At 46.3% G+C, this 25,765-nt stretch overlaps 1 protein-coding gene across 1 annotated transcript in view; it reads right to left on the bottom strand.

The window, feature by feature from the left end:
* MAML3 (mastermind like transcriptional coactivator 3) overlaps window positions 1-25,765 on the bottom strand; it is a 460,653-nt gene that overhangs the window by 12,038 nt on the left and 422,850 nt on the right. The window contains exon 3 of the mRNA XM_055550335.1: window positions 1,263-1,520. Coding sequence (XP_055406310.1) covers window positions 1,263-1,520 — 258 coding nt within the window. The remainder of the gene's footprint in view (window positions 1-1,262; window positions 1,521-25,765) is intronic.

The following is a 25,765-nucleotide window of genomic DNA, read 5'->3' as shown; positions in this document are numbered from 1 at the left end:
CCTCGTTCCCCTCGGTAGCCCCGTTTATCACTGTCTGAGAGACATGAGTGTGGTTGCTTGTCACACACCTTCTGCAGGGTGAGAGGGACAGAGGTTTGTTTGTACAAGAGCTGCCAGGTGGCTGACTGACCTTGGTGAAAAGGGAGATAATTACACAGCTGTTCAAGAACAAAAGTGAAAAAGGGAAGCTAAGTGAACTGTGCTCAAAAGTACAATTTTTCTGTTTGGGGGGATGACTGGTGTTACTTTGAATGCTGCTCTTGGTCACTAAGGACCTCAACGTGCCTCTGGTCCTACACAGCATCTTGTATAGATATGGTGTGGTGGAGGATGCTTGATAAATGTCCAAAATTCTGATCCTATTAGGAACATTCTAGAAGGGTAATTGGACCTTGAGCCGTAGATGATAACCTCACGGCTCCTGTAACAGAAGGGCAAGATGCATGGGTCAGACCCCCCATTGGAGCCATCTAGGGACGGCCTAGATGGAAGACCTTCGGCCTCTCTCAGGATAACACGAAATAAGGCAAGGGTCTCTTGAAAAACAAAACACACTGAAACTCAGAGGAGCAGCCCACAGCAAGGCTTCCTTTCAAAGCTGGAGGAATTATGTGTCAACGGTGGTCAAAGACGCCTCAGGTAAAGCTTTCTCTGTGTTAGGCCTTTAACTCAAAGATTTCCTGAGCTGTTTTCAAAGCTGCTGGGAATTTTTCTCAAGTTTGCACCCTTTCTGTGACCCGGAGTTCAGGTTTCCAAGTAGTTCTGTGGGCCCTATTATTCTGCAATTGTTCCCGTTCCATTGTTCATGACCAACGCTGTGAGAATTCTTCTCAATCCCCCCTTCTGACTCTTTCCTCCAAGAAACAAAGTTCTCTGAATTATTTTCTTTTTTCTTCCCGCTGGGAATATCAGAATTTATGAAGAATGTAAGCCAGCTCCCTTGTACCCTCGCCACCCCCATGCTGATTCCACAGACCCCGGTACCAGAAGCAAGAAGCAAAAAGCCAGACTTGAAGACAGGTCTCTGGCAAGGGGTCTTCAAATGCATGGCTGAAGCCTGTCTTTTCAGAACAAACCAATTCATTCTAAGAAAAAAACCTAACTAACGGAAAGGTCTACATTCTGCAGGCTCTTCTGTAGTCTCGGGAAGTGCTGGCCAGTGACTTTCTTGCTGGAGGACGAGACCTGAGACTCGTTCACAGACACCAGGCCCTGAAGAACTGTTTGCGAGTCACATGAAGCCCACGATAGGCGTGAGTTACCTGCTCCGTGAGAATCTGCTGCTGCTGTTGCTGTTGCTGCTGCTGCTGCCTCTGCTCCCGCAGGAACTGTTGTTTCTGCTGCTCTATCAGCTGGGCCCGCTGGTCAATGAGCATCTGCTTCATGAGGACTGTCTGGGGCTGGCTGCCCAGGAAGCCTGGCCCCGCGGGCCCCGCTCCAGAGACCATGCCCCCTGAGCCCGGGGGCACAGAGGACTGCATGGGGCCCGTGCTCCGGGGAAGCCCCACTGGGTGCTGCTCCTGGGAGGACAGGGAGAGAAGGGAAGAGAAGAGAGAAAAGAAGTGAATGTGGTGACTTCACATCTGAATGAAAGCACAGGGGGATGGGGCATGGGGTATTCCCTCCCTATGGGATCCCTAGTGGCACATATTATATTTCCATAAAGAGAACACAGCGGTCCTCCAATCTGTTAACACAGTGGGGCTGGAGAGGCTAAAGGGGGCCAGTAATGGCTCTGCAGAATCTGAGGCCAGGTCCAGTCTGTTTCTGATGTTGCTGCTTAGTCACTAAGTCGAGTCAACTGTTTACGATCCCAGGGACTGTAGCCACCCAGGCTCTTCTGTCCATGGGATTTTTTTCCAGGCAAGAATACTGGAGTGGGTTGCCATTTCCTGCTCCAGGGGGATCTTGCCAACTGGGGAATGGAACCCATGTTTCTTAAATCTCCTGCATTGCAGGCAGATTCTTTACCACTGAGCCACCTGGGAAGCCCCTGTTTCTGATAGGATTGGCTAAAGAATAAGAATTGCATTTTCAGCTAACCATCAGTGTTCCTCCAAAGGAAAGGGAGTAAGCCTTCAGGTGGGGCTCATTTTCAGTCTAATAGGAGGCAGCCTGACCACCTCTTCATCCTTACTGCCTGTCTGGCAAAAATGGGCTACTTAGTTAGTAGGAGAGACATTTATAGAATGCTGCTGGAATTGATTAATCAGCAGAACTGCTATTTGATGAAATTCTAATTAATTGTGACATTTGAAAGCTCTGACATATGCAAAAAAAAAAAAAAAAATCCTGCTAGTGAGAATTGTTGATGGGGAGAATTAGGAATGTGTTACACTGACCAAAGATATGGAATCTCCTAACATCTTTAAAGCAATGGCACCCCACTCCAGTACTCTTGCCTGGAAAATCCCATGGACGGAGGAGCCTGGTAGGCTGCAGTCCATGGGGTCGCTAAGAGTCAGACACGACTGAGCGACTTCACTTTCACTTTTCACTTTCATGCATTGGAGAAGGAAATGGCAACCCACTCCAGTGTTCTTGCCTGGAGAATCCCAGGGATGGGGGAGCCTGGTGGGCTGCCATCTATGGGGTCGCACAGAGTCAGACACGACTGAAGCGACTTAGCTGCAGCAGCAACATCTTTAAAAACAGAATTGAGTCTCAGGTGTCTGAGATAATTTAAATGTTGGGGGTTGAACTGGGTCTCTAGATTCAATAATTATGTCAGTCAAAGGATGTCAACTTTTAAGGACCAGTCCTTAAGGAACAGGAGATAGGGAACCCCTCATACACAGCCCAGGTGACTCCTCCGAGACTGTGCTCAAGGGGAAGTAACAACCCAATGGTGTAGACCACTGGGAAAAAACAGCTGATGGGAAAAGTAGGTGTGCGGCCATAAGACGTAGTTTCTTGATGCTTCCTTTCCTGTTCATTCTACCAAGCACACCTCGTAATGGCAAAGTATTATCTGATCATTTTGCAGAAAAGTGTGAAGTGAAGTGAAGTTGCTGAATTGTGTCCAACTATTTGCGACCCTATGGACTGTAGCCCATCAGGCTCCTCCATCCAAGGGATTCTCCAGGCAACAATACTGGAGTGGGTTGCCATTTCCTTCTCCAGGGAATCTTCCCGACCCAGGGATCGAACTCTGGTCTCCCGCATTTCGGGCAGACGCTTTACCCTCTGAGCCACAAGGGAAGCCCATTCTGCAGAAAGATTCCCTTTAATTCATTCAAGTTTCAAGTAATTAATCTGAACAAAGAGAAGCCGCTGTCTGAGAAGTATACAAATTAAATGGATACACGTTTAAGGACATACACAGTCATTTTGTGAGGGACAGTTATGAGACTTAGATTAGGAGAGACAAATGTGAATAAATCTACATCAAACATTTTTTAGGCAGTTAGACTGGATTTTTAAGAAAGACTTCCTCATTGTAAAATCTAGATACTCAGTTTTTCACGCTGGTTATTAGTCCTATTTATACGTGGTGAAGGAAATTAAGGTTATAAAGATGTATACACAAAAGTGACTACCTTAAATGGATGCTTAGTAGTTATCAAATTTTATATATTACTTCTATTTGCCATGGTATTTCCATCATTATTAATGCATTCCTTCATTAATGCTTTCAACAAGCCTTCTTTGTGAACAACATGAATTTTATCTGCCTCCTATGAGCCATCCTAAATGAAAAACTGCAAATTGGATTTTAATATTTGTCCTCTTTTCACTTTTCTTCCTCTTCAGTGTCAATACGGTCAACCCTGAGGGGAGTTTCCTCTCAAAATACAGAATTGTGTTGGATCTTCTTCCCTCCCTCCAGTATCCAAACAAACCAAAACAAGCAACAAAAAGCCAAACAAAAACCTACTCCTCCTCTCACCCAGGTAACAACAGCTCAAGAAGGTTGAGTTAGTAGCGCTAAACTAACAATAGAGTTGCCATATGATCAAATAGGAAAAGGAGTACATCAAGGCTGTATATTGTCACCCTGCTTATTTAACTTATATGCAGAGTACATCATGAGAAACGCTGGACTGGAAGAAGCGCAAGCTGGAATCAAGATTGCAGGGAGAAATATCAATAACCTCAGATATGCAGATGATACCACCCTAATGGCAGAAAGTGAAGAGGAACGAAAAAGCCTCTTGATGAAAGTGAAAGAGGAGAGTGAAAAAGTTGGCTTAAAGCTCAACATTCAGAAAACAAAGATCATGGCATCCGGTCCCACCACTTCATGGGAAATAGATGGGGAAACAGTGGAAACAGTGTCAGACTTTATTTTTCTGGGCTCCAAAATCACTGCAGATGGTGACTGCAGCCATGAAATTAAAGGACGCTTACTCCTTGGAAGGAAAGTTATGACCAACCTAGATAGCATATTCAAAAGCAGAGACATTACTTTGCCAACTAAGGTCCATCTAGTCAAGGCTATGTTTTTTCCTGTGGTGATGTATGGATGTGAGAGTTGGACTGTGAAGAAGGCTGAGTGCCGAAGAATTGATGCTTTTGAACTGTGGTGTTGGAGAAGACTCTTGAGAGTCCCTTGGGCTGCAAGGAGATCCAACCAGTTCATTCTGAAGGAGATCAGCCCTGGGATTTCTTTGGAAGGAATGATGCTAAAGCTGAAACTCCAGTACTTTGGCCACCTCATGCGAAGTGTTGACTCATTGGAAAAGACTCTGATGCTGGGAAGGATTGGGGGCAGGAGGAGAAGGGGACGACAGAGGATGAGATGGCCCGATGGCATCACTGACTTGATGGACATGAGTCTGAGTGAACTCTGGGAGTTGGTGATGGACAGGGAGGCCTGGCGTGCTGCGATTCATGGGGTTGAAAAGAGTCGGACACGACTGAGGGATTGAACTGAACTGATGATCAAGCAATCCCACTCCTGGACATATACCCAGATAAAACTGTAATTTGAAAAGATACATGCAACCCTGTGATCATAGCAGCACTATTCACACTCGCCTGGACATGGAAGCAACCCAAATCTAAACAACCTAAATCAACGGATGAATGGATAAAGATGCGGCACATATATACAATAGAATGCTGCTGCTACTGCTAAGTCACTTCAATCATGTCCGACTCTGCACGACCCAAGAGACGGCAGCCCACCAGGCTCCCCCACCCCTGGGATTCTCCAGACAAGAACACTGGAGTGGGTTGCCATTTCCTTCAGTGACAAAAAGGACTGAAATATTGCCCCTGCAGCAACATGGATGGACCAAGAGATTATCATACTAAGTAAGTCAGGCAGAGAAAGACAAATAACATCATATCACTTATATGTAGGATCTAAAATGTGACATAAATAAAATATTTATGAAACAAAAACAGATTTATAGATACAGAGAGCAGACTTGTGGTTGCCAAGGGGAGAGTGGTTGAGGAGGGAGGGCCTGGGAGTTTGGGATTAGCAGATGCAAACTATTATATATAGGATGGATAAGCATATATATACATAAAGTCCTACTGTATAGCACAGTATGCTATAGAACTATGGAAAAGAATGGAAAAGAATATGAAAAGAATGTGTGTGTGAATACATATATATATATATATGTCACTTTGCTATACAGCAGAAATGAAATACAACAATGTAAATCAATTATACTTCTATAAAATTAAAAAAAAAATATTTTTAAAAAAGCTCTGGTTAGTGTGGTGGCCCAGGCCACACAGTTAATAAATGGAAGAATCAGCACTCACAGAACTGAAACATTGATTCTGAGACTAAATTCAGTATTCTTTCCATAAGCACAGGTTTTTCCTGGACGATGGGTCCATGGTGTCAAGAGCGCACCTAAGAATTGCTTGTAAACTAAATATACAGTATCTGTGCCACAAATACACTGTGTTCTAGTTTTCAAATGTAAGTGTGATATTGCTGAAGTTAAAACTTATTGTCCTTGTGTATTTTCTCTGTACATAGACAATGAAAAGGTAGAGAGTTATGAAATATTTATGTTAATAAAAATACGGCATATTCAAAATGCCTGAAACTTGACGCTCCCAAAAAGTTTACTTTAAGACTAATCCCTGCAGAGATCAAGATATTTTACTCTTTTCTTTTCCCCCTAAACTTGCTGCCTGTTTCCCAAACCCTTTCTTCCAGTGGGATAAATCTGTTTCTTGCCGCCTTGGAGACAAATGGCCAACTGACTTAACACTTTAACAAAGGAATTCACACAACAGACAGTTTAAGCAATCAGCGAAAATACAGATATACAGCTTTTTTTTTCTGAGTATTTAAGCATATTTGAAATCTCCAGTTTTGATAAGGAGGAGACAGTGGGAAAAGAAAATGAGACCCAAGGGGAGATCAAGTTTTCTTCAGCTTGATTTTATGAGACGTCTGGTGTGGGCCCGTTTATCTTTGTGCACTTTGAGATATTCTTGTCCTATGAGATCAGCCCGCAAGTACCTGGTGAGCTTGCCCAGAAGTGGTAAGTAGTGATGAGTTGCTTTCCCAGCCTTCTCTCCACCCAGAAAGAAAGGGAGAGGCGAATGAGGTGAGGATGTAGATTCATCTCAGCACTTCTAGTCCCTGTCTTCCTGGACCAAAAATAAATATAGGTATCACCCACTTTTCAAAAGTTCACTTTATGCCACTTAGCTTTTACAGAAGACCTACGCTAGTACCTGGTTTTGCTAACCAGGAGACATCTGAAGAGGATTTTAGAGTTTATAGAAAAAGGTGAAAATCTAAAATATCATCAGAGTTCATTTTTCGGCAAGTCATTATAGAGACAGCAGGCACCCCCAGCTGTGAGAGTGGCGCCACCAAGCTCCTCCCCCAGGAACTACACTCAGCATCTCAGCATCAAGTCGCCACAGCTTTGAACTCTGTGAGCATCTGTGTTTTATCTCTATTTATTCTGTACACTCTTGGCAAGAGGTGTCCTAAGGTGTTTGCTTACTCACTGCAGGCCATTTTGGCTTAGGAAAGATTTCATAGGAATGCTGTACTTTCAGATGGGGCTGGGGGTGGTGCTGTACTTCAAAAGCACAGTGGGAAAAACCCTTCCCAAAGGGAAAGTTTGGTTATTACCTCCCAGGATTATGTATTTCCCCAAATGATTCCCTCTCAAAGATTTTGCCTTCAGGTTTCTCACTGAAGACCTGAAGACCGATTTCCCTGCAGCGACTTGAATGGAACCCCGAGAGGCAGGAGGGCTGTGTGCATTTTTAAAGGACTCCCTTCCATTGAAAACATCTGTAAGCCTAGGTGGATACACCTCTCCCAACCAGTTCTGCTGCATTCAACAGTGGGTGAGTGACGCTAGGGCCCCAGCCTTAGGTGTGTATGCCAAGTGTGAAGCTGCGCCAAGTGACTCACCTTACAAATTGAGCTGGCTGAGGCCATTAGCTGTTTCACATGACATGGTGGCTTTTAACCTCCAGCCTAAGAGTTCTTAATGAGCAATAGTCTGTCGAATTTCAGGATTTCAAGCCACAGCTCTTGTTTCTAAGGAGGGCACACACTGTGTGTGCAATTAGAGAAAACCAGGCTGAGCTTTCGTCACCAGAAATGTAATGCCTTGAAGCCAAATGATGCAGTATTTTTAGTTTTAATTACTAGCTTGTTCTCCACTCCATCCCCTGCCCAACGACCTCCCTTGCCTTCCACCCAGAATCTTAATTCCATCTCTTCCTCTCAGAAATCCAATTGACTACATAGATCTTCATTATTTCCCAAAGCTCTCACTCTTCAGTAAAATACAGGAGGGGGGGGCATCAAAACCAATTAATCTATTTTACGTATCTTCTCCTCCAGGAAAAAAAAATCTTAGCAATTTTCTATGGGCTGGAGAGAAAGGTAGAAGTTATAAAAAACACCCTACATCCCCCCCCTAAGAGGCCGTTTTCTACTTCAAAAACCAGCTGTGGTAAAAATATCTCTTAAGAGCAGCCAGCTGTTTATTTATAAATCTATGCAGAGGGAAGCTTTATGTCTCTTATGTGTTTTCAAGAAATGCATACTGTTCGGGTGAGAAGGGCTGGGGTTGCTGGCAGTGAACGAAAGACTGCCGGCTCCTTGGAAGGGAGGCTGCGGGTGGTGATGGAGACTGGGGTGGGGGGCGCTCAGAGGAGAACTGGCTGGAGGGTGCTCAGGGCTTCAGCCTTTTTTCAGGTGTTCTGGTGGGACGGGGGGGACCAAGGAACAGCTGCTGTTCTGCCTCTGCCCCAGCAGATGGTGGTGTCAGCCCGGTCCTCGCTGCCAGCCCGCCCGCTCCGCCCGCGCGGCGTGTCCCCCCGCCCCCAGCCTGCAGATGGCTTAATCATGACTCGCCTTTCTCCCCCACCGGTCCCCCCGCCCGGCGCGTCTGGGCTAACGCTGCGAGCGTGGAGCCAGGCAGTCAAGTGTTACTGCGTACAGCAGGTAGCCTGGCAACTGAGAGCATAATACCGAGCAGATGGTGTTCGCACGGCGTGATGGACATCACACACGACAGCCCGAGACAATCCAGGAATTCCCTGGTGACTCGAGGCCCTCTTTACACAAAACGAGTTCTCTCTCCATTGCCGTGTATCTCTGGGGTTATCTCCCCCCTCTATCCGACTGACACTGAACTGGTTTCTTATTACCGACTTTGCTTCCAGCCCGAGGGGAGGGAGATTTCAAGTGGGGGGTGGGGGAGGCTATGCAAGGAAACGGAAGGGCCGGGAGCTGGGGGAGGTGATGGGAGCGGTGGCGACCCGAGAGGGAGGGACAGTGGCTTACCCCAGACCCAGGGGCGGACCATCTGAGAGGGACAGGGTTCCCCCGTAACCCAGTCTGCAGGAAGCCGGCGTGGGGAGGGAAGCGCTGGGGGCGGGCGAGCCTGGGCTTAGTGGCTTCGCCATCGAAGGGCTTACGAAGAACCTAAATGAAATTTAGGATTTTACTTAAGAAGCCCCCTGGGGCGTAATTTAGCCTCTCGACTCGAGCCTCTGTGCTTACAAGCCCTTAGAGGACTGAGAAGTCAGGAGTGGAACCCGTGCGCCCCTGAAGGGCCGAAGATGCCTCTCTGCGCAGGCGTTCTTAACAAAGAAAGCGACCGGGAGGTCCGGGCGCGGGCAGGGGCAGCGCGGGGGGCCGAGGGGACCGGGAGAGCCGCCCAGGGCCCCCCAGGTCCTTCGCCTGAGAGTCGCTACGCGCTCCGGGGCGCATTTCGCCACCCTCTCCTAGCCGAGCGTCATTGGGAAGGAAGTGGGTGCCGGAGGAAATGGGGGGAGACAGGAGGATTGTTCACGGTAGGGAAAAGTAAAATTAATATAGAAACAAAAAGCGTGTCTCAGAAAACAAATCTGTGCTTTTCACACACACACTTAAGCGGGTCAAGTAATTAAAAAAAAAAAAAAATACAGCCCAAATGGAATTTTGTCTAGATTTTATATGTCACGCCGCTTCTATGTCCAACCTATCACCACTCTCGGGGTGCTTTCTCCTGCAAAGGTACTGGTCAAGTTTTAAGTTTCAGAAAGAGAGAGTCTTTTCAAAGGTGGAAGCTGACGTTTCACGCAGAACACCACACTTGCTGGGAAGGAGTTCAGCAGTTTCGTGTCAGAATCCGACACCCACTGCAGAGCTCGGTGGACTCCCTGGGACTCAGGGTGGTGAGTTGGCATTCTCAGGCTCAGGAGGCCACCTGACTGCTTGGTCTCTACTCCCACCTCCTCAAATGGAAATCATATCCAGCAGGACTCCTCCCTCGACAAAGGAAACTCTGGGGATGAATGAGCTATAGAGAGAAAATGGCTAAGAAGGTGCTAAAACCTCCTTCACTTTCAGTGTGGGGTGGGCTGTTGGGGAACCATGATGGGCTAAACCAGGGGTTCTCAAAGTGTGGTTCTAGGACCAGCATCATTAGCATAACCTGGGAGCTTGTTAGAAATGCAAATTTTCAGACTCTACTTCAGGTCTCCAGATCAAGAGTCTCTGGGTGCAATTTAACACGTCCCAGGATAACCACAGGGCTTCCCTGGTGGCCCAGATGTTAAAGAATCCACCTGCAATGCAGGAGACCTGAGTCTGATCCGTGGGTCAGGAAAATGCCCTAGAGAAGGGAATGACTACCCACTCCTACATTCTTGCCTGGAGAATCCCATGGACAGAGGAGCCTGGCCAGCAACAGTCCACGGGGTCGCAAAGACTCAGACACAACTGAGCGACTGACCACACACACCGATCATCACAGTGCCCCATATTTTGAGACTCACGGGGGCAAATAACCCTGGTGTATGAGCACTGACTGCAACCTGGGGTATCAGCACTGTCTGTGCCCTGATTAGATGACAAACCCTGCACTTTGCAAAGCAAGTCAGAAAGCCGAGCTACTTAGCTTTCTATTGCAAATTCTTCTGCAGTTGGAACAGATCTAATTTTCAGAGGGCTGTGCAGGCAGTATAGGCTTAAGAATTCTGGAAAAAGCCTATGCTGTGATTCTTCCAGAAAGGTCAGTGTTCCTGCAGCTCTGCTGTGAAGGCTGAGGAGCAGCCAAGATCCAGGAATGGGTGAGGCCAGTTCAACTCCTTTGCTCAGGGAGAAAGCATCAAACGCCTCTCGGCTGCCTGTCTCCTGATCTGATATACAGTAGGAAAGCTAAGATTTGAGGAAAGTTCCCTCTTCAGACATGAAAAAGGCCCAAAGCAACAACAGAAGACAACTAGCATGTATGGGGTACCTTACTGTAGGAGTGTTTTCATCTGTGTAATCAAACTCATTTTGTTGATTAAAACAAAAAATCTGAGTCTCTGAGAGGTTAAGTAACTTGCCTGATGTCCCACAGTCTTTGGGATTCTGACTCTTCCACTGACCAGAATGTGCATCTGGTCTAAATTGAGCAGACCACCCAAGAGGGCTCTGGAGTAAAGAGAAATGGGAAGGGGGGGTGGGGGTGGGGGAGAGGGATGGGAATAGAAGAAAAAGGTAGACACTCTATTGGGATCAAAGGATGAAGCTGAAAGAGCACAAAAATATACATCATGTTTTATATGTTGCCTGATATCCAAAATTAGGATGCCTTTGTGGTATCAACTTTGACATTTAAAGAAAGGGCATAAGATTAGCTCATTCAACCAGAAATGGAAGGAAGAAACAAAATAAAATAAAACCTTAGAATTCTCTTTGAAGTTGATCAAGTGTCAGGGCAGAAACTTGGTTTCAGGATGGTGGCTTCTTTTAAAGACTTTCTTTGTTCTTGTCCAGAATAATTTTTCACTGTAGGTTTGGAGAGTTGCTTGTAATAAATTCATAGCAGTCCCCCAATAGACCCACCCCATATAAACGTCTCTGTTTCAGCAGATTACTGAGGAAGTTTGGATAAAAAAGTTTGTTTTGTGATGTGGCTGTGTCACCAAGATGACTGAGTTTTGAGGTAGTTTACCAATTTAGCAAGCTTATCATGCGCAGGACAGTAACTTGGGGGTGCAATGCTAAGTCTGTTTAAGTGGGTGCAGGAAAGTTCTTTGTTCCACTTTTAAGAAGGAGCAGTGGAGGAACCCAATAGGCTTGGGTAGAAACTCGAGGGTCCAGTGACTGGCATGTCCTGACCACACAACACATAGCTTGTTATCACTATTATTGCTATGACTTCTTGATCATGCAGCTTTAGAAAGTCAGGGTGAAGGAAGTGCTGTGTCTCTGGCTCTAGCTTAATTCCTAGTATAATGAGGTCTAAGACTTTAAACTTGATTTTCTTTCTAAGTTCTCAGTGAGCAGGATGGCATTCCTACTCAGACTTTTGACTCTTTAACAAACACATGTTTTGCCGATTTTCATCCTCCCCACAATCATTGGGAAAATTTAAAAATAATGTCTGAAAGGGGACTTCCCTGGTGGTCCAGTGGCTAAAACTCCATGCTCTCAATGCAGGGGGCCCGGGTTCCATCCCTGGACAGAGAACTAGATCCCACGTGCCACGACTAACAGTTCACATGCTGCAGCTAAGATCCTGCCTGTTGCAACAAAGAGCCGGTGCAGCCAGATAAATAAGTATTAAAAAATGTATCGTCTAAAAGTATTTTTAAAAGGCAACTTTCATTTTTAACACTCACAGGCAACCATGTTTTGATGTGTTTCTATGTTTCTTCCCAGCTTCCAGCCCAGTACAATAATATATTTTCCATGCTCACAATCATGGTATATATACATGATTGTACCACTATTTTTTACTAACCAACTGGTGGAGAGGTAGGAAGTTCCAACTTTCCACATGCTTTGTTGTTGTTGCTAAGTTGTGTCTGACTCTTTGTGACTCCCATGAACTATAGCCTGCCGGGCTCTTCTGTCCACAGGATTTCCCCAGGCAAGAATATTGGAGTGGGTTGCCATTTCCTTCTGCAGGGGATCTTCTCGACCCAGAGATGGAACCCACATATCCTGGGTCTCCTGCACCGGTAGGCGGGTTCTGTACTGCGGAACCACTGCTGCGGCTGCTGCTGCTAAGTCGCTTCAGTCGTGTCCGACTCTGTGTGACCCCATAGACGGCAGCCCATCAGGCTCCCCCGTCCCTGGGATTCTCCAGGCAAGAATACTGGAGTGGGTTGCCATTTCCTTCTCTAGTGCATGAAAGTGAAAAGTGAAAGTGAAGTTGCTCAGTTGTGTCCGACTCTTAGCAACCCCATGGACTGCAGCCTACCAGGCTCCTCCATCCATGGGATTCTCCAGGCAAGAGTACTAGAGTGGGGTGCCATTGCCTTCTCTGGCTGAACCACTAGGGAAGCCCTTTTAAATGCTTATAAGCGGGAATTTTCTGGTAGGATATTACCTTATGGCAACTCTCCTTCAAGGTCTACAGATTTCATTATGGGTCTCCCAGCATTGGGGCTTCCCCGGTGGCTTAGCGGTAAAGAATCTGCTTGCAATGCAGGAGACCAGGATTCAATCTCTGGGTCAGGAAGATCCCCTGAAGGAGGGCATGGCAACCCACTCCAGTATACTCGCCTGGAGAATCCCATGGGTTAAGGTGCCTGGTGGGCTAAAGTCCATCGGGTCACAAAGAGTTGGACATGACTGAAGTGTCTGAGCACCCACGCACACACGTTTCCAGCATCAGCACAGAACTAGGTCCAGCTGCAAAAGAGTATTTGCTAAACTGAACTGATTGTCTGTGGTGAGTTGTATGTGATCAAGGTCACATATGACTAGAGAGGAGGGAAAAAGATAACCCTGTCACACACTGCTTCTCCAGGCTACCGGACCTTTCGCTGAAGACGAAAGAAAGGGTTAGAGTTGGCGATCCAGAGCAAGATGGGAGAGTGCCATCAGCCATAAGAAGGTCAGACTTTCAAGGACTTACTTGGAGGTAAAAACAACAAAAATACCATTTGTCCTTATCGGTACTTTGAACATAGTTACCATAGATTCCTCCGGTGGAAACACAACTTTGAGAGTTATGCTTTTCCTCTGCCTTTGATGTAAATTATAGAGTCCTTTTGATCCCTGTGTTGTAATTAATTCCACCACCAAAGCAACTCTAAATTGGTTAAATGTTCATTAGTGTGCAACAATAGGAGCTTGATTAAATAAATTATGGTACATCCATACCATGAATACTAGGCAGCCAATAAAAATCATGCGTTCTCAGGCTATCTAATCACATAATACAAACTCTTACAATATATACTGAAAAGGGGCAGAAAAAGCAGTTACTGGCCACAGAACGATCATGTTATATGGGGATTATAAGTGATTTTTGTTTTTAAACTCTTTCAAATTTTCTATTATGAACGTATTGCTTCAAATAAATATTATAAAGCCTCATGCTGTAAAGAAATAAAGTATTTAAATTGACCTAAAAGAGCAAAGAAAAAAAGGGTCTCTGCTTGTTTTCAAGCAGTCTACAATTCTGGTGGGGAGGGAGGAGCCCTTAGTTCCTGAGCCACTCATGACATCTTTGAAGAGGAGGTGGCATAAGCCACAATTCTGGGCCTTTCACCAGGGAACACCCGACTGCCTGGGAGGGGACTGAAGACTTCCTGGAGGAAGTGATGTCTCGGCAGGCCTCAGCTAGCCAACAGGGGAATGGGTTACAGAGTGGAGGGACAGAGTGATCAAAGACTTGAGTATATCAGATTCATAAATTCCAATTCAAAGGACTCATTTCCTGGAAATATTCATAGCTTTGTGCAAAGATTTATCTTAAATAGCACACATGGTTTTGAGTAGCAAAAAAGAAAAAGGAACAACATAAATGGCCAATATTTAGAGGATTCATTAAACTATAATATACCTTCTTTGCCTCCCCAAAAATAACTAAACCTCATTAAGACTATTTAGGCTATGTTATACTGGAGAAGGTAATGGCAACCCACTCCAGTGTTCTTGCCTGGAGAATCCCAGGGAGCCTGGTGGGCTGCTGTTTATGGGTCGCACAGAGTCGGACATGACTGAAGTGACTTAGCAGCAGGCTATGTTATACAGGGTGAAGGGGCTTCTTCGGTGGCTCAGTGGTAAAAAATCTGTCTGCAATGCAGGAGAGGCAGGAGACACAGGTTCAATCCCTGGGTCGGGAGGATCCCCTGGAGGAGGGCACAGCAACCCACTCCAGTATTCTTGCCTGGAGAATCCCATGGACAGAGGAGCCTGGAGGGCTATAGTCCACACTGTTACAAAGAGTTGGATACGACTGAAGCGGCTGAGCATGCATGCACGCACGCACATACAGAGTGAAGTAAGTCAGAAAGAAGCAAATATTGTATATTAACACATACATATGGAATCTAGAAAAATATACTGATGAACCTGTTTACAGGGCAGGAATAGAGACAGATTTATGGACACAACAGAGGAAAGAGAGGGTGGGACGAGTTGAGAGAGTAGCATTGAAATATATACATTACCATGTGTAAAACAGATAGCTAATGGGAAGTTGCTGAATAGTGCAGGGAGCTCAGCCTGGTGCTCTGTGATGACCCAGAGCGGTGGGACCGGATGGGCGGTGGGAGGGAGGCTTAAGAGGGAGGGACACGTATAGCTGATTCATGTTGGTGTATGGCAGAAACCAGTGCAACACTGGAAAGGAGTTATCCTCCAATTAAAAAAAAAAAAAAAAGATTATTTAGGCTAAACAGACCAGGAGTATAGTGAGTTTGAGAGGGGCTCTAGTGTCTATTTCCACCAGAGCCCACCTCACACTCTGGGGTGTGCAACAGACATTGTTAATGGGCAGGTCTCCTGTCTAGACCTGGACGTGGCATGAACATGGGCAGACTGGCTTTGGCTACAGGTTCAGCAAGTAAGCCAGGTTTTTGTTGCTTCAACAAAGAGCCTTCAAGTCCCAGAGAAGGCTCCAAGGGGACTGACATCTTGCAAGAATTCTCTGATGCACCTGGATAAACTTTCCTTTGGGGCACCACCCTGCTTTCGGGGTTTTTTTTTTTTTCCCCATTCTAGGCTCGAGACCACAGAGCATGGCCAGAACCAGCCCAGCCTTTAGAATTTAAGAACTCAGAGAGATGAGTGAACGTCACTGTTGACCTCTACAGGCTATCTCCTCCTCGGGGCTGTCAGAAAACCCAGCCCAGGGGCTTGAGACCGGCTCCACAGCAGGGGACACCGCCTGTATCCAAGGGGCTGCATGGACTGCAAGTGGTTTGTCAGTGGCTCCAGGAAGAAGGTTTTTTACCCGTTTGTCTGCTGCCTTTGTTTCCTTGATTTAAAAATCGAGAGAGGAGGAAAAAGAAGTCTCCATTGTCTTCAGGTGAGCTCCTGGGGAAATTTTCCTCCCAAGCTACTGTTCCCCGATCCTGTACCTTTCTCTTTCATTGCCCCCACCCTCTTCTGATGAAGTCATCAGAGCTCAGATTGCATAACCGCTGCAGAGACCTATCTTGTGTTATACTGGGAGTCAGGCCAGTGTTTCCATTTATAGACAGCAGTACTACCACGCTGCCAAATGGCGCTCTCTGCGGCAGCCACTACAAGACAGGAAGAAGGGAAGGAAGGCTTGGAACTGGAGGGCTCGCCATGCAGAGGAGGCTTGGTCACGTCCTCTGTCTTCCCTGTCCTCCCCGCAGCCATGGGAGGGGGCGCTCGGGGCTGCTAGATGAGGATGCCTGGGAAGAGCCACTTCTATGAAGCCGTCCCCTGGTCTCTCCCCTCCCCAGGATGGGAGGAAAGGTCTGTGTCAGCCCCCTCTGCTGGGTTTCTCACGGTCCAACCTGTCTCTGGGCAAACCAGGTGTGATCACAGCGAAGCTCTGGGGAGGATGGCCCTTGCTACACTCCTGAGAGCAGAGCCAGGCCAGCTGCCACGGTGGGGTTATGGGAGGCCATGGGAAAGGAGAAGAAAAAGGAGGCACATTAGAAATCTGGGGTTGGTACTTTACACACTTAGAGATTCGGGCTGAGAACCAGGTTCTTAGAGGAAGCAAGTCTAGGAGGGGGCTCATGCAGGGTCACGGAGGGCAATCGGCAGGTGGGAATGGGGGCCATTGGGCCCTGGGTCTTACATCCACCATGATCCTCGAGTTTAGAGCCTTAGATATAGTTTTTCTTTTTTTTCTGGCTACTCTGTGAGGCATGTGGAATGTTGGTTCCCTTACCAGGGATTGAACCTGTGCCCCTGTAGTGGAAGTGTGGAGTCTAAACCACTGAACCACCAGGGAAGTGCCCAGGAGCCTGAGATACAGTTTTCATACAAGGTTTTACAGGGGGGCACTGAGAAACCCTGATATGATTGAAAGATGCCTCGTATTTTACGGCTGAAGTTGTATCCTGTAACTAGATCACACTGCACTAAGTCCATTATGAATTAATAGTCTTCATCAGTCCTGTGTTTATCTTGTGAATGGTATAATTACACTGTCCAGAATTTTAAACAAACAAACAAACATTAGTTTCTTTTTTAAAAGAAAAAAACCTTATTGGTGTTTCTTCAGTTTGTAAATGTAACTGATGACTCCAAAAATTAAAAGTGGTCCAGGTATTCTGTTAACTTTGAGAAGAGTTGGGGACAGACTGGGATAAAAATAGTCTTAGAAGAAATATGGGCCTCAAAGGGAGTTTCGTCCCTCACAGTGAATGCAGCCCCTGACTCAACACACACACACAGTAACCTGGATAAACGAATCTGGAAGCAATTAGATTTCATCCTTTCCACAGTTCTTAAACTTTTACCCATTTCACCAAAACTTCTCCAGGCAGCATGATGCAACAGTTCTCGGCAAAGCAAGTGCTGATAAATTTCTGCCATCATTATCATCAATATGAGTAACAGTGAGGCGCCTATATGTTCAGCTCATATTTTGTTCTTTCTTAATGGTCAGATCAGTTCCCCAGCCTTACAGAGGGAAGAAATCCGTGTTCACAAATGGCTACCTTTCGCTTAGGATAAAAATTACGTTGACAACTAAATATGGAAGCAGAAACTAGCATGAGGTTGAAGTTTATGTGAAACTTTCATTTTAGTGAGGAGTAAATCCATTTGAATTGGCAACAGCTACAGAAGCCTTCTAAGATGGGGGTCATGGGCTGCACATCCCCTGTAAAAGCCTAAGTATTTTTGCTTCAACATCTGGTATGTATCACCAGTTTCCTACTCTTTCTTGAGTGTGTGTCTGTTAAGTCGCTTCAGTTGTATCCAACTCTTTGCGATCCTATGGACTGTAGCCCACCAGGCTCATCTCCTGGCATTGTTCAGGCAAGAATACTGGAGTGGGTTGCCATGCCCTCCTCCAGGGGATCTTTCTGATTCAGGGATCAAACCCACGTTTCTTATGTCTCTTGCGTTGGCAAGCAGGTTCTTTACCACTAGGGCCACCTGGGAAGCCCTTACTCTTTCCTACCAGAAGCTAAAGTCTGGTCTGAGCCCCTTACCTTACTATCATCGCAATTGCCCATCCCCTTCCCACTTTCCCCCTAAGTATCTTGTGCTAATTCTTCCTCTAGCTTAGCTGACTTAATATCCCCTTCACCTACCCTTCCCAGATCTGGGTCAGTTCCTTTAAAGCATACATGTGATTCTTGCACACACGTCACCTAAACCCGCATGGCTCTTTTAAGAGCTTTCACAACTGCGTCTTCTTTCCAAGTTGTCTGCTTGTAGGAGGTTAAAATCAGAGCAGGAGGATCGGGCTGATGGATGCTCAAGTAGGACAGGATGATCTAACCTGCTGCTCAGGGTATTTATCAGCCTGGAAACTAAGAAGCCTATTTCTGGACTTACCTAACCTTTTGATCATTTCTCTAATATACAAGCTTAGTTTCTTTTACATTGGTCCAACTAATTATTTTACTTCTTCCTCTTTATCCCCCCTCTGTCTTCATAAAGAATTTCTCAGACTTCCCTGGTGGTCCAGCGGTTGAGAATCTGCCTTCCCATACAGGGAACATGCGTTCAATCCCTGGTGGGGCAACTAAACCTGAGTGTTCCATCTCCCGAGGCCTGCGTGCCCTAAAGCCAGTGCTCTGCAACAAGAGAAGCTACTGCAATGGGGAGGAGCCTGTGTACCGCCACTAGAGAGGAGCCCGTGCTCGCCGCAACTAGAGAAAGCCCACGTGCAGTAATGGAGGCCCAGCACAGCCAAAAATAAATACATAATAAAATAAAACCCCACATCTTGATTCAACATTAAAAAAAAACAACAACAACAACAAAAAAACTAACAGTATTTCTCAATCAGAAATGATGAAATCCTTCCCAAGCCAACCAAATGTTTTCTGGGAGCTGAGATGAAGTATGAATGGTTGGAAACCTTTCTATATAGTGGGGAGGTAGGGGTGGCAAACCTCTGAATCCAACTTTCCGTCTGTCTGATGTCCCCATTATGTGACACACAGGAAAAGCCAGTAAGATGGAGATTCCCTTATGTGTCTTAGGTTCTTAGGGCTTATTTTTTTTTTTTAACTGAAGATTACTTTTTATGTAAGGCCCAGGGAACACTACCTCTTAATTCATATTTAGAAGCTTGTAAAAAAGGCTGAGAAGGCCAATCTTTCAATCCTTTTTGGATGCAGTTGCAGAAAATTTCCAAGCACAGAAGCCCCTGAGTCCTCATTAGTCAGTCAACATAAGCCCTCAAGAGTAGAAGTCCATGCACCCAGTCATCCCTGGGTATTCCGGGGTTGCCAGGATCCCCTGCGGATACCCAAATCCATGGATGCTCAAGTCCTTACATAAAATGGTGCAGTAGCTGCATATAACCTGTATTTTAAATCCTCCCCTATACTTTAAATCATCTCTAGATGACTTACAATACCGAACACAATGTAAATGCTATGTAAACAGTTGCAAAGACAACATAAGCACTGTGTCAAAAATTTCCAGGCACAGTAAATTCAGGAAAACCTGAAAGCAAAAGCTTTTTGGAATTTCCTGGATTTTTTTCTCCAAAGATTTCTGTTCTGTGGTTGGTTGAGTCTCTGGATTCTGAACCCGTGGATTCAGAGGCCTGACTATAAGGGATGGTGAGAGATAACTCACAACATGGGGGTGGGGGATGCCATCCCCCTGCCTCTGGGCCCAGCCACATCACCGTGGAAGCATCTGGGGCAGTTGCCAGGTGCCCCTCCCTCTCAGCACATCCCAGAGGCTCGCTGAGGACAGAGTCCGAATATATCCTACAGTTAGACACACACACACCCTGGGTAGGAAGCAAGAGAGCTCTGGACCGCTCTGATTCACTTTCTGCTAACGGACTCGGATAAGGAAGGGTGATGAGGTCAGTAAGACATATGGCCAAGGCTGCTAACCTAAGGGAAGTTCAAGGATCTGGTTCAAGAACGTGGAGCCTTACGCCTGTCACTAGGCAACACCGCACAACCTTGAAGGGCATGTTCAGTTCAATTCCCAGTCTCAGATTTCATTATTCCTAGAGTATCCAGGTAAAACCAACAAACCAACCAACAGTACAAAAGAGCCAACAACTGACTTCTTAATCAAATACCCCCAATACACGGGTACAGGTTGTGTTTACAACTGTGCTTTGATGGTACGCACAGTAAGACATTACTGCTCCATGACCAAAATGGAAACCCACTCAGAAAGCAAGCATGTGCCACAGACCCTCCATCCGCAGCCCAAGTGCTAGAACATCATGTGTGGAATGCATAGTTTGCCATTAAAGTTTTCTTTCAATTCAGATATGACATCCCACTTTTAAAATAGTGTTGCATGCTCCAGGAGTCCCCATGGGCCCCAGCTAATGGCAGGTGTTGTGGGTGGAATCTAAAGAGAAAGGCAGCCATGGCCTCACTCCTGGAGGGCTACTGAAGCCCCAGCGGATGGACAAAGCTCCCTTTCACTGAAAACCTCCAGGATGATCCCAGCCTGTCGAGGGTGAAACTGTGGCGGGTGCCCTGGTTCTGCAGGATTTCCATAAAGCCCGACTGGCCACACCTGGGATGCTCAGTTACAAGGTAGAAAGGGGCAGGGACAGGAGGCAGGGGATGCACGGGTTTCTAAGGATCGTCTGACTCAGGACAAGTCACTGAACATCTCTGAGCTTCATGTTCTCCTTTATAAAATCAGAGCACCTGCCCAGGTGATCTCCCAGGACCCACCTGCCCTAAAATTCTCAGAGAAGAACTTCATGGATAAAGCGAGGACTTGACTGGGAGCTTCGATGTTGGTGTAGACTTGGATTTGAGGGGGCAGAGAAGGAGAAGAAAGGAGCAGTCAGGCACGAGGAGGGAGGTGTGTGTTGGGGCAAAAGGGAGAAGAGCCACGTGGGGCAGGGTGGGTCTGACCACCGACGGATACGACAGCGGCACAGACAGCTGACTCAGTCAACAGCCAGGGAGACACAGGAGGCTCTTAGAGGCACTAAAACGATAGAAGGATTACTGTAATATGATCAAGCTGGTGTCAGGTAGAGTGGAGATCAGAATGGGGATGGATCAGAAGGAGAGAAGTGGGGAGGCAGGGTTGGGGGGAATCCATCCAGGACCTGAAGGGGAGGTGGTGGCCAAGACTCCATTACTGATAGTGGGAATGAGAGTAAAGAGTCAGAGGACTTCCCTGGTGGTCCAGTGGTTAAGGATCTGCCTTGCAATGCAGGGAATGCCAGTCTGATCCCTGAGCGGGGAACTAAGATCCCAAATGCCATGGGGCAACTAAGCCCGGGTGCCGTAGCTACTAAGCCTGTACGCAGCGAGGGAGATCCTGTGAGCTGCAACAAAGACCTCACACAGCCAAATGAACACATAAATATTTTTAAAAAGAGTCAAATTTAACAGCAAGGTTCATGTTGGCAAGAATAAGAATGCACACGTTCTTTGCCGTGGGCAGAAGTGTGGGTTACTCCCTGGTCCACTGGTTCCCAGCCCCTCCCGTTCGCTCCCAGACCTCTTTCTCCCTCTGCCCTCACATGACTCTGGAAGTCTGGCAGAGACATTGATCCCTGCTTAAAATTTGAGTGTAAATCATTCCAGTTTCCCTTGTCCTCCCTACTTTTTAAAAACTGAATTTATTTACATCTGAATTTAGTAGAGGGTATTTTAAACATGCCACCTGTTTAAGCGGGAGGAGGATGGTAGGTGTATACCTTGAATATTTTTGAAGCTCTGACAATATATCCTGGGGATGAAGATGCCAAACAATAACAGGAAATACGCCCCAAACTACTCTGAGAAGAAGAAACCTTTTCATTTTTGTATTTCCTTCTCTGGTTCCCCCAACTTTATACTTCCTGCTACGTGTTTCATTTAACTTTTTTCAAGCAGATCTGACAAAGAATAAGGAAAGTTAGCGTGCTAAGTCACTTCAGTCGTGTCTGACTCTTGGCACCCTATGGACTGGTAAGCCGGCAAGGCTCCTCTGTCCATGGGATTCTCCAGGCAAGAATACTGGAATGGGTTGCCATGCCCTCCTCCAGGGGATCCTCCCAACCCAGGGATGGAACCTGTGTCTCTTATGTCTCCTGCTTTGGCAGGCAGGTTCTTTACCTGGGAAGCCCAAGGAAAGTTAAATGGTAACACAATTAAAGGATTTTAATGACAAGTAGAATTCATAACAAACATGATTAAGCATTTCCACCACGGCTGTTCATGGGCTTATGCTCTCTAATGGACTTTTTAAAAAGTCAGAAAAATCATTCTCAGCTTTCGTGCCAAACCTTGTCTACAACAGAAGTTGTGCCACATTGTTTCACAAGATAGTTAATATTACACTTATTCCACCAATCTTTTAAATCTCCACTAGAGACGGCAGTTAAAAAATTTTTTTTAACCTTTTGTATAAAAAATTAATTTTTATTGGAGTATAGTTGCTTTGCAATGTTGTGTTAGTTTCTCCTGTACAGCAACGTGAATCAGCTATACATATATCCCCTCTTTTTTGGATATCCTTCCCATTTGGGTCACCAGAGAGCATTTAGTGGGCTTCCCTGGTAGCTCAGCTGGTGAAGAATCTGCCTGCAAGGCAGGAGACCCCGGTTTGATCCCTGGGTTGGGAAGATCCCCTGGACGAGGGCATGGCAACCATTCCAGTATCCTTGCCTGGAGAATCCCAGGGACAGAGGAGCCTGGTGGGCTACTGTCCACGGGGCTGCAAAGAGTCGGACACGACTGAGCGACTAAGCACAGCCCAGCCCAGAGCATTGAGTAGATTTTCTGCGCTATACAGTAGAATTTCTAAGAAAATAGTTAGTCTCTAAAAAACCAGTCAGGCCTTTGCAAATTCATGATCGAAGAATACGTTGGTGGTCCCAGGCAAAAAACGTGCTTTATTTACCAGCAACTGGGAAATTAGGTGAATCCTTTGAACAAATGAAAAAAATCTGCTCTTTGGGAAAAAAATCTTCTTATCCCTTATAGAGACAACGCTGAGGCCCTCTGTCTACAGCACTCGGAACTCTCCACGGGGCTTTGGAAAATGACGGCTTCTACCTATTTGTTCTGTCTTCTCATCTGAGGTGGGGGGGCCCATCTCCCCATCTGTCTCCTTCGCTCGCTCGCCCACTGGGCCCCTCGTTGCCATGGTCCTTCCCACAGGGTCTGAAGGAACAAGATTCCTCTGACGTCTGACACTGGATCTCCACAAGCAGCCAATTTGTTTTCCTTTCGAGGGCCCCTGCCCCTCCGCTCTCCCTTTCGAATGCAGGAGATTCTTCCTGTGCACCCACCAAGAGTAATGCGTCAGACTACGATTAGGTTCTCTTTTATTTAAACAAATAGACGAGAGACAGATTGCTTTCCTTCATTTGACCAAGTAAAGGTAATCCAAGGCCCAGGGAAAGCAGAGTGGGAGAGGGGGTGGCTGGGGGTCTGCTGTCCTGGGCTAGTCCAGCTCTTGTTGGGGGTTCATCTGAAAGAATTCTGGGTGACTCCCGATTTTACTAAGGGGCCAGAGGTCGGCCACAGCAGTCTCTCATGGTATCTGTATCCTGACAGCTGAGTCTCTGCAGCACACAGCCCTTTTGGCCTGTGTTCTGGGGGGAAGGGAAGGGAGTGAAAAGAGAGGGAGGCCCTGCCCTCCAGATGGGCAGGGAAGTCAGCACTTAAATATGTCTGTAGAATGGGCTGCTTTTGATGGAAGTTAGGGGACTTCCCCGGTGGTCCAGTGGCTAAGACTCCATGCTCCCAATGCAGGGGCCAGGGTTTCACCACTGGTGGGCAACTAGATCCCACAACTAAGACCCAGTGTGGACAAATAAATAAATTAATTAATTAAAAAATAATAAAGGAAGTTGGTAGGTGGGGAGAAAAATCCATCGAAACCCTTAAAAAAATCCACTGAAACCCTTAAAAAAATTCATTGAAACCCTTAAAACTTCCTACCAAATTCATACTATCTGCACTACTAAGAAGCAAAATATAAAACCTGGGGACTTTGTGTATTGAGGGGAGGGGTGCAGAGCATGGGGAAGTTTTGAAACGGAGGGAACAGGATGCAGCTGGAGAAGAATCAGGGTAAGACAGACCCTGGCTGGCAGACACCTCCATCCTTGTTCCCAAAAACAGGATGAGGCTTGTCTTGGAGGACTTCTTATCCAAAGATGTGCTTTCTGTTGCCTATACCTTTTGGGGGTAAAGCGCTATTGGGGTGACAGTGCTTATTTTTCTTTTACTCCCAGTGGAAGTATCTTTGGAGAGCTGAGCAATTGCAAGTGAGTGCTTCTGAGGCTCTGGATGGTGGCAGGGCAGGAAGAGAAGCAGGAAGGTCCCAGTCTGACCAGACACTCTGCGGGCAGCCATCTGCCAGGCCTGTGTGCCCACCCTCACTTTGTGTGCCGGCCTCAGACGACAGCCTGTCTTGGGGGCCTCCCTTTGTGCGAGCGACATTCAGAAGATCGTGTGCCACTGGTCAACAGAGTGGCCACGATCTGTGACTGCTGAAGCCCTTGAAGCCCCAGAGGGCGCCTTCTTCTTCCCATCTAGGCCCTCCAGACTGTGATCAAACACAACCCATGTTCTAAACAGAGCTCAAAGGGAATAAATAATCTCTTCTTCAGGAAACATTAGGAATTTCTTCATATTGGGGAAAAATAAAGAATGTCTCATAAATGTATAGTTATTGTATTTATAATGATACGCTATGCCCTGATTACATCAAATAAAAGCAAAGTTTATGGTTGACCTGACCCTTTTGCTTTTCTGGTATCTTTGCCTTCATGCCAATTTTTAAGATATGAAACATATATCCGTGCTAAAATACTAAAAATGTTTCCACTAAGAAAAATGTCAAAAAAAAGAAAAAAGAAAAAAGAAAAAAGAAAAATGTCTACTCAGGCACCATGAGGCCAGGGTATATAACTTTGGTGGCCTTCACATAGATACTTGCATGTATTCCATTCCTAATCTGTTTTTCTCATAGATCTGAGTGAAAATTTGATTTTTGTTTAGTTTTTTTTTTTTTTTTTTTTGAGGCAGAAGCCCAGCTGCAGGAGCAACTCGTAAACCTCACCACAGACATAGTCCTCATGGCAACAGGAGCTGTTTTCTTTGGCTTCTGAGCTCTGGTAACTGTCAAGAGGTGGGGGGACCAATCAGAGAAATCTGGAAAGACACAAGTCTGTCAGAACACGTGAAAGGACTTGACACAGAGGCCACGTTCATGTTGCACAATTTGCATGAACACTTCTGGACAAATTCTGTTTTCACATGCAATTCACAGGCCCGCAGCGGCAGTGCTAATTGGTGAGGTTGCCACTCAAGTGTGGTACTGAACAGGGGCTCTCGCTACATGGATGAATAATACAGAGTTTTGAGCAACGTGGTAATTATTTTACAGTTATTTTGCATCACCGGCATTCCATTATCTCTTTGTCCCATCACCCCCACCACAGTGGTGGAACTGAATCAGAAAATCCACACCCATCCCCCACCCCCACCAAAAGTGAGATTCATGTTATTTGAAATACGTTTAAGAATAGGAAAAGACATGGCAAGGAACAGCCATCATTTCATTAATATGGATGGATTATTCATGTCACTAGAGTGACAGTGAATCTGATTTTGCCCTTAAGTGCCAATAGGATGCCAAATGCAGCCGTGAAAAAACACAAGAAACTCGGGATGGTAGCATGCTTTGGAATTCATCTGCAAGAATTCCAGGTCTCCTAGTTAAGGCACCTCAGGGCCCACGTGGTATGTGTTATTGCTAAGTGGGAACGAAGAGAGAGTTAAGATTCCCTGGGTGCCCCCCCATATCAGAAAGAGAAGGGAAAGTGACAATTCTCTAGCCCCTTCCTAGGTGGCATTAGAAGCTTGAGAAACTTAACCTGAGCCGGGCGCTCTCCTGTGGGCTACTCTCCATCTCCAATGAAATCGATGGATTCAGAGGGAAGGAGAGGCCGTCCGTGTGGAGGGCCACTGGGTTCTGCTT

This window comes from Bubalus kerabau, chromosome 16 (genome assembly GCF_029407905.1).
Source record: "Bubalus kerabau isolate K-KA32 ecotype Philippines breed swamp buffalo chromosome 16, PCC_UOA_SB_1v2, whole genome shotgun sequence".
NCBI classification, from domain to species: Eukaryota; Metazoa; Chordata; class Mammalia; order Artiodactyla; family Bovidae; genus Bubalus; species Bubalus kerabau.
Note: the sequence above shows the minus strand (reverse complement) of the source record. Positions and strands in the feature narration are given on the sequence as shown.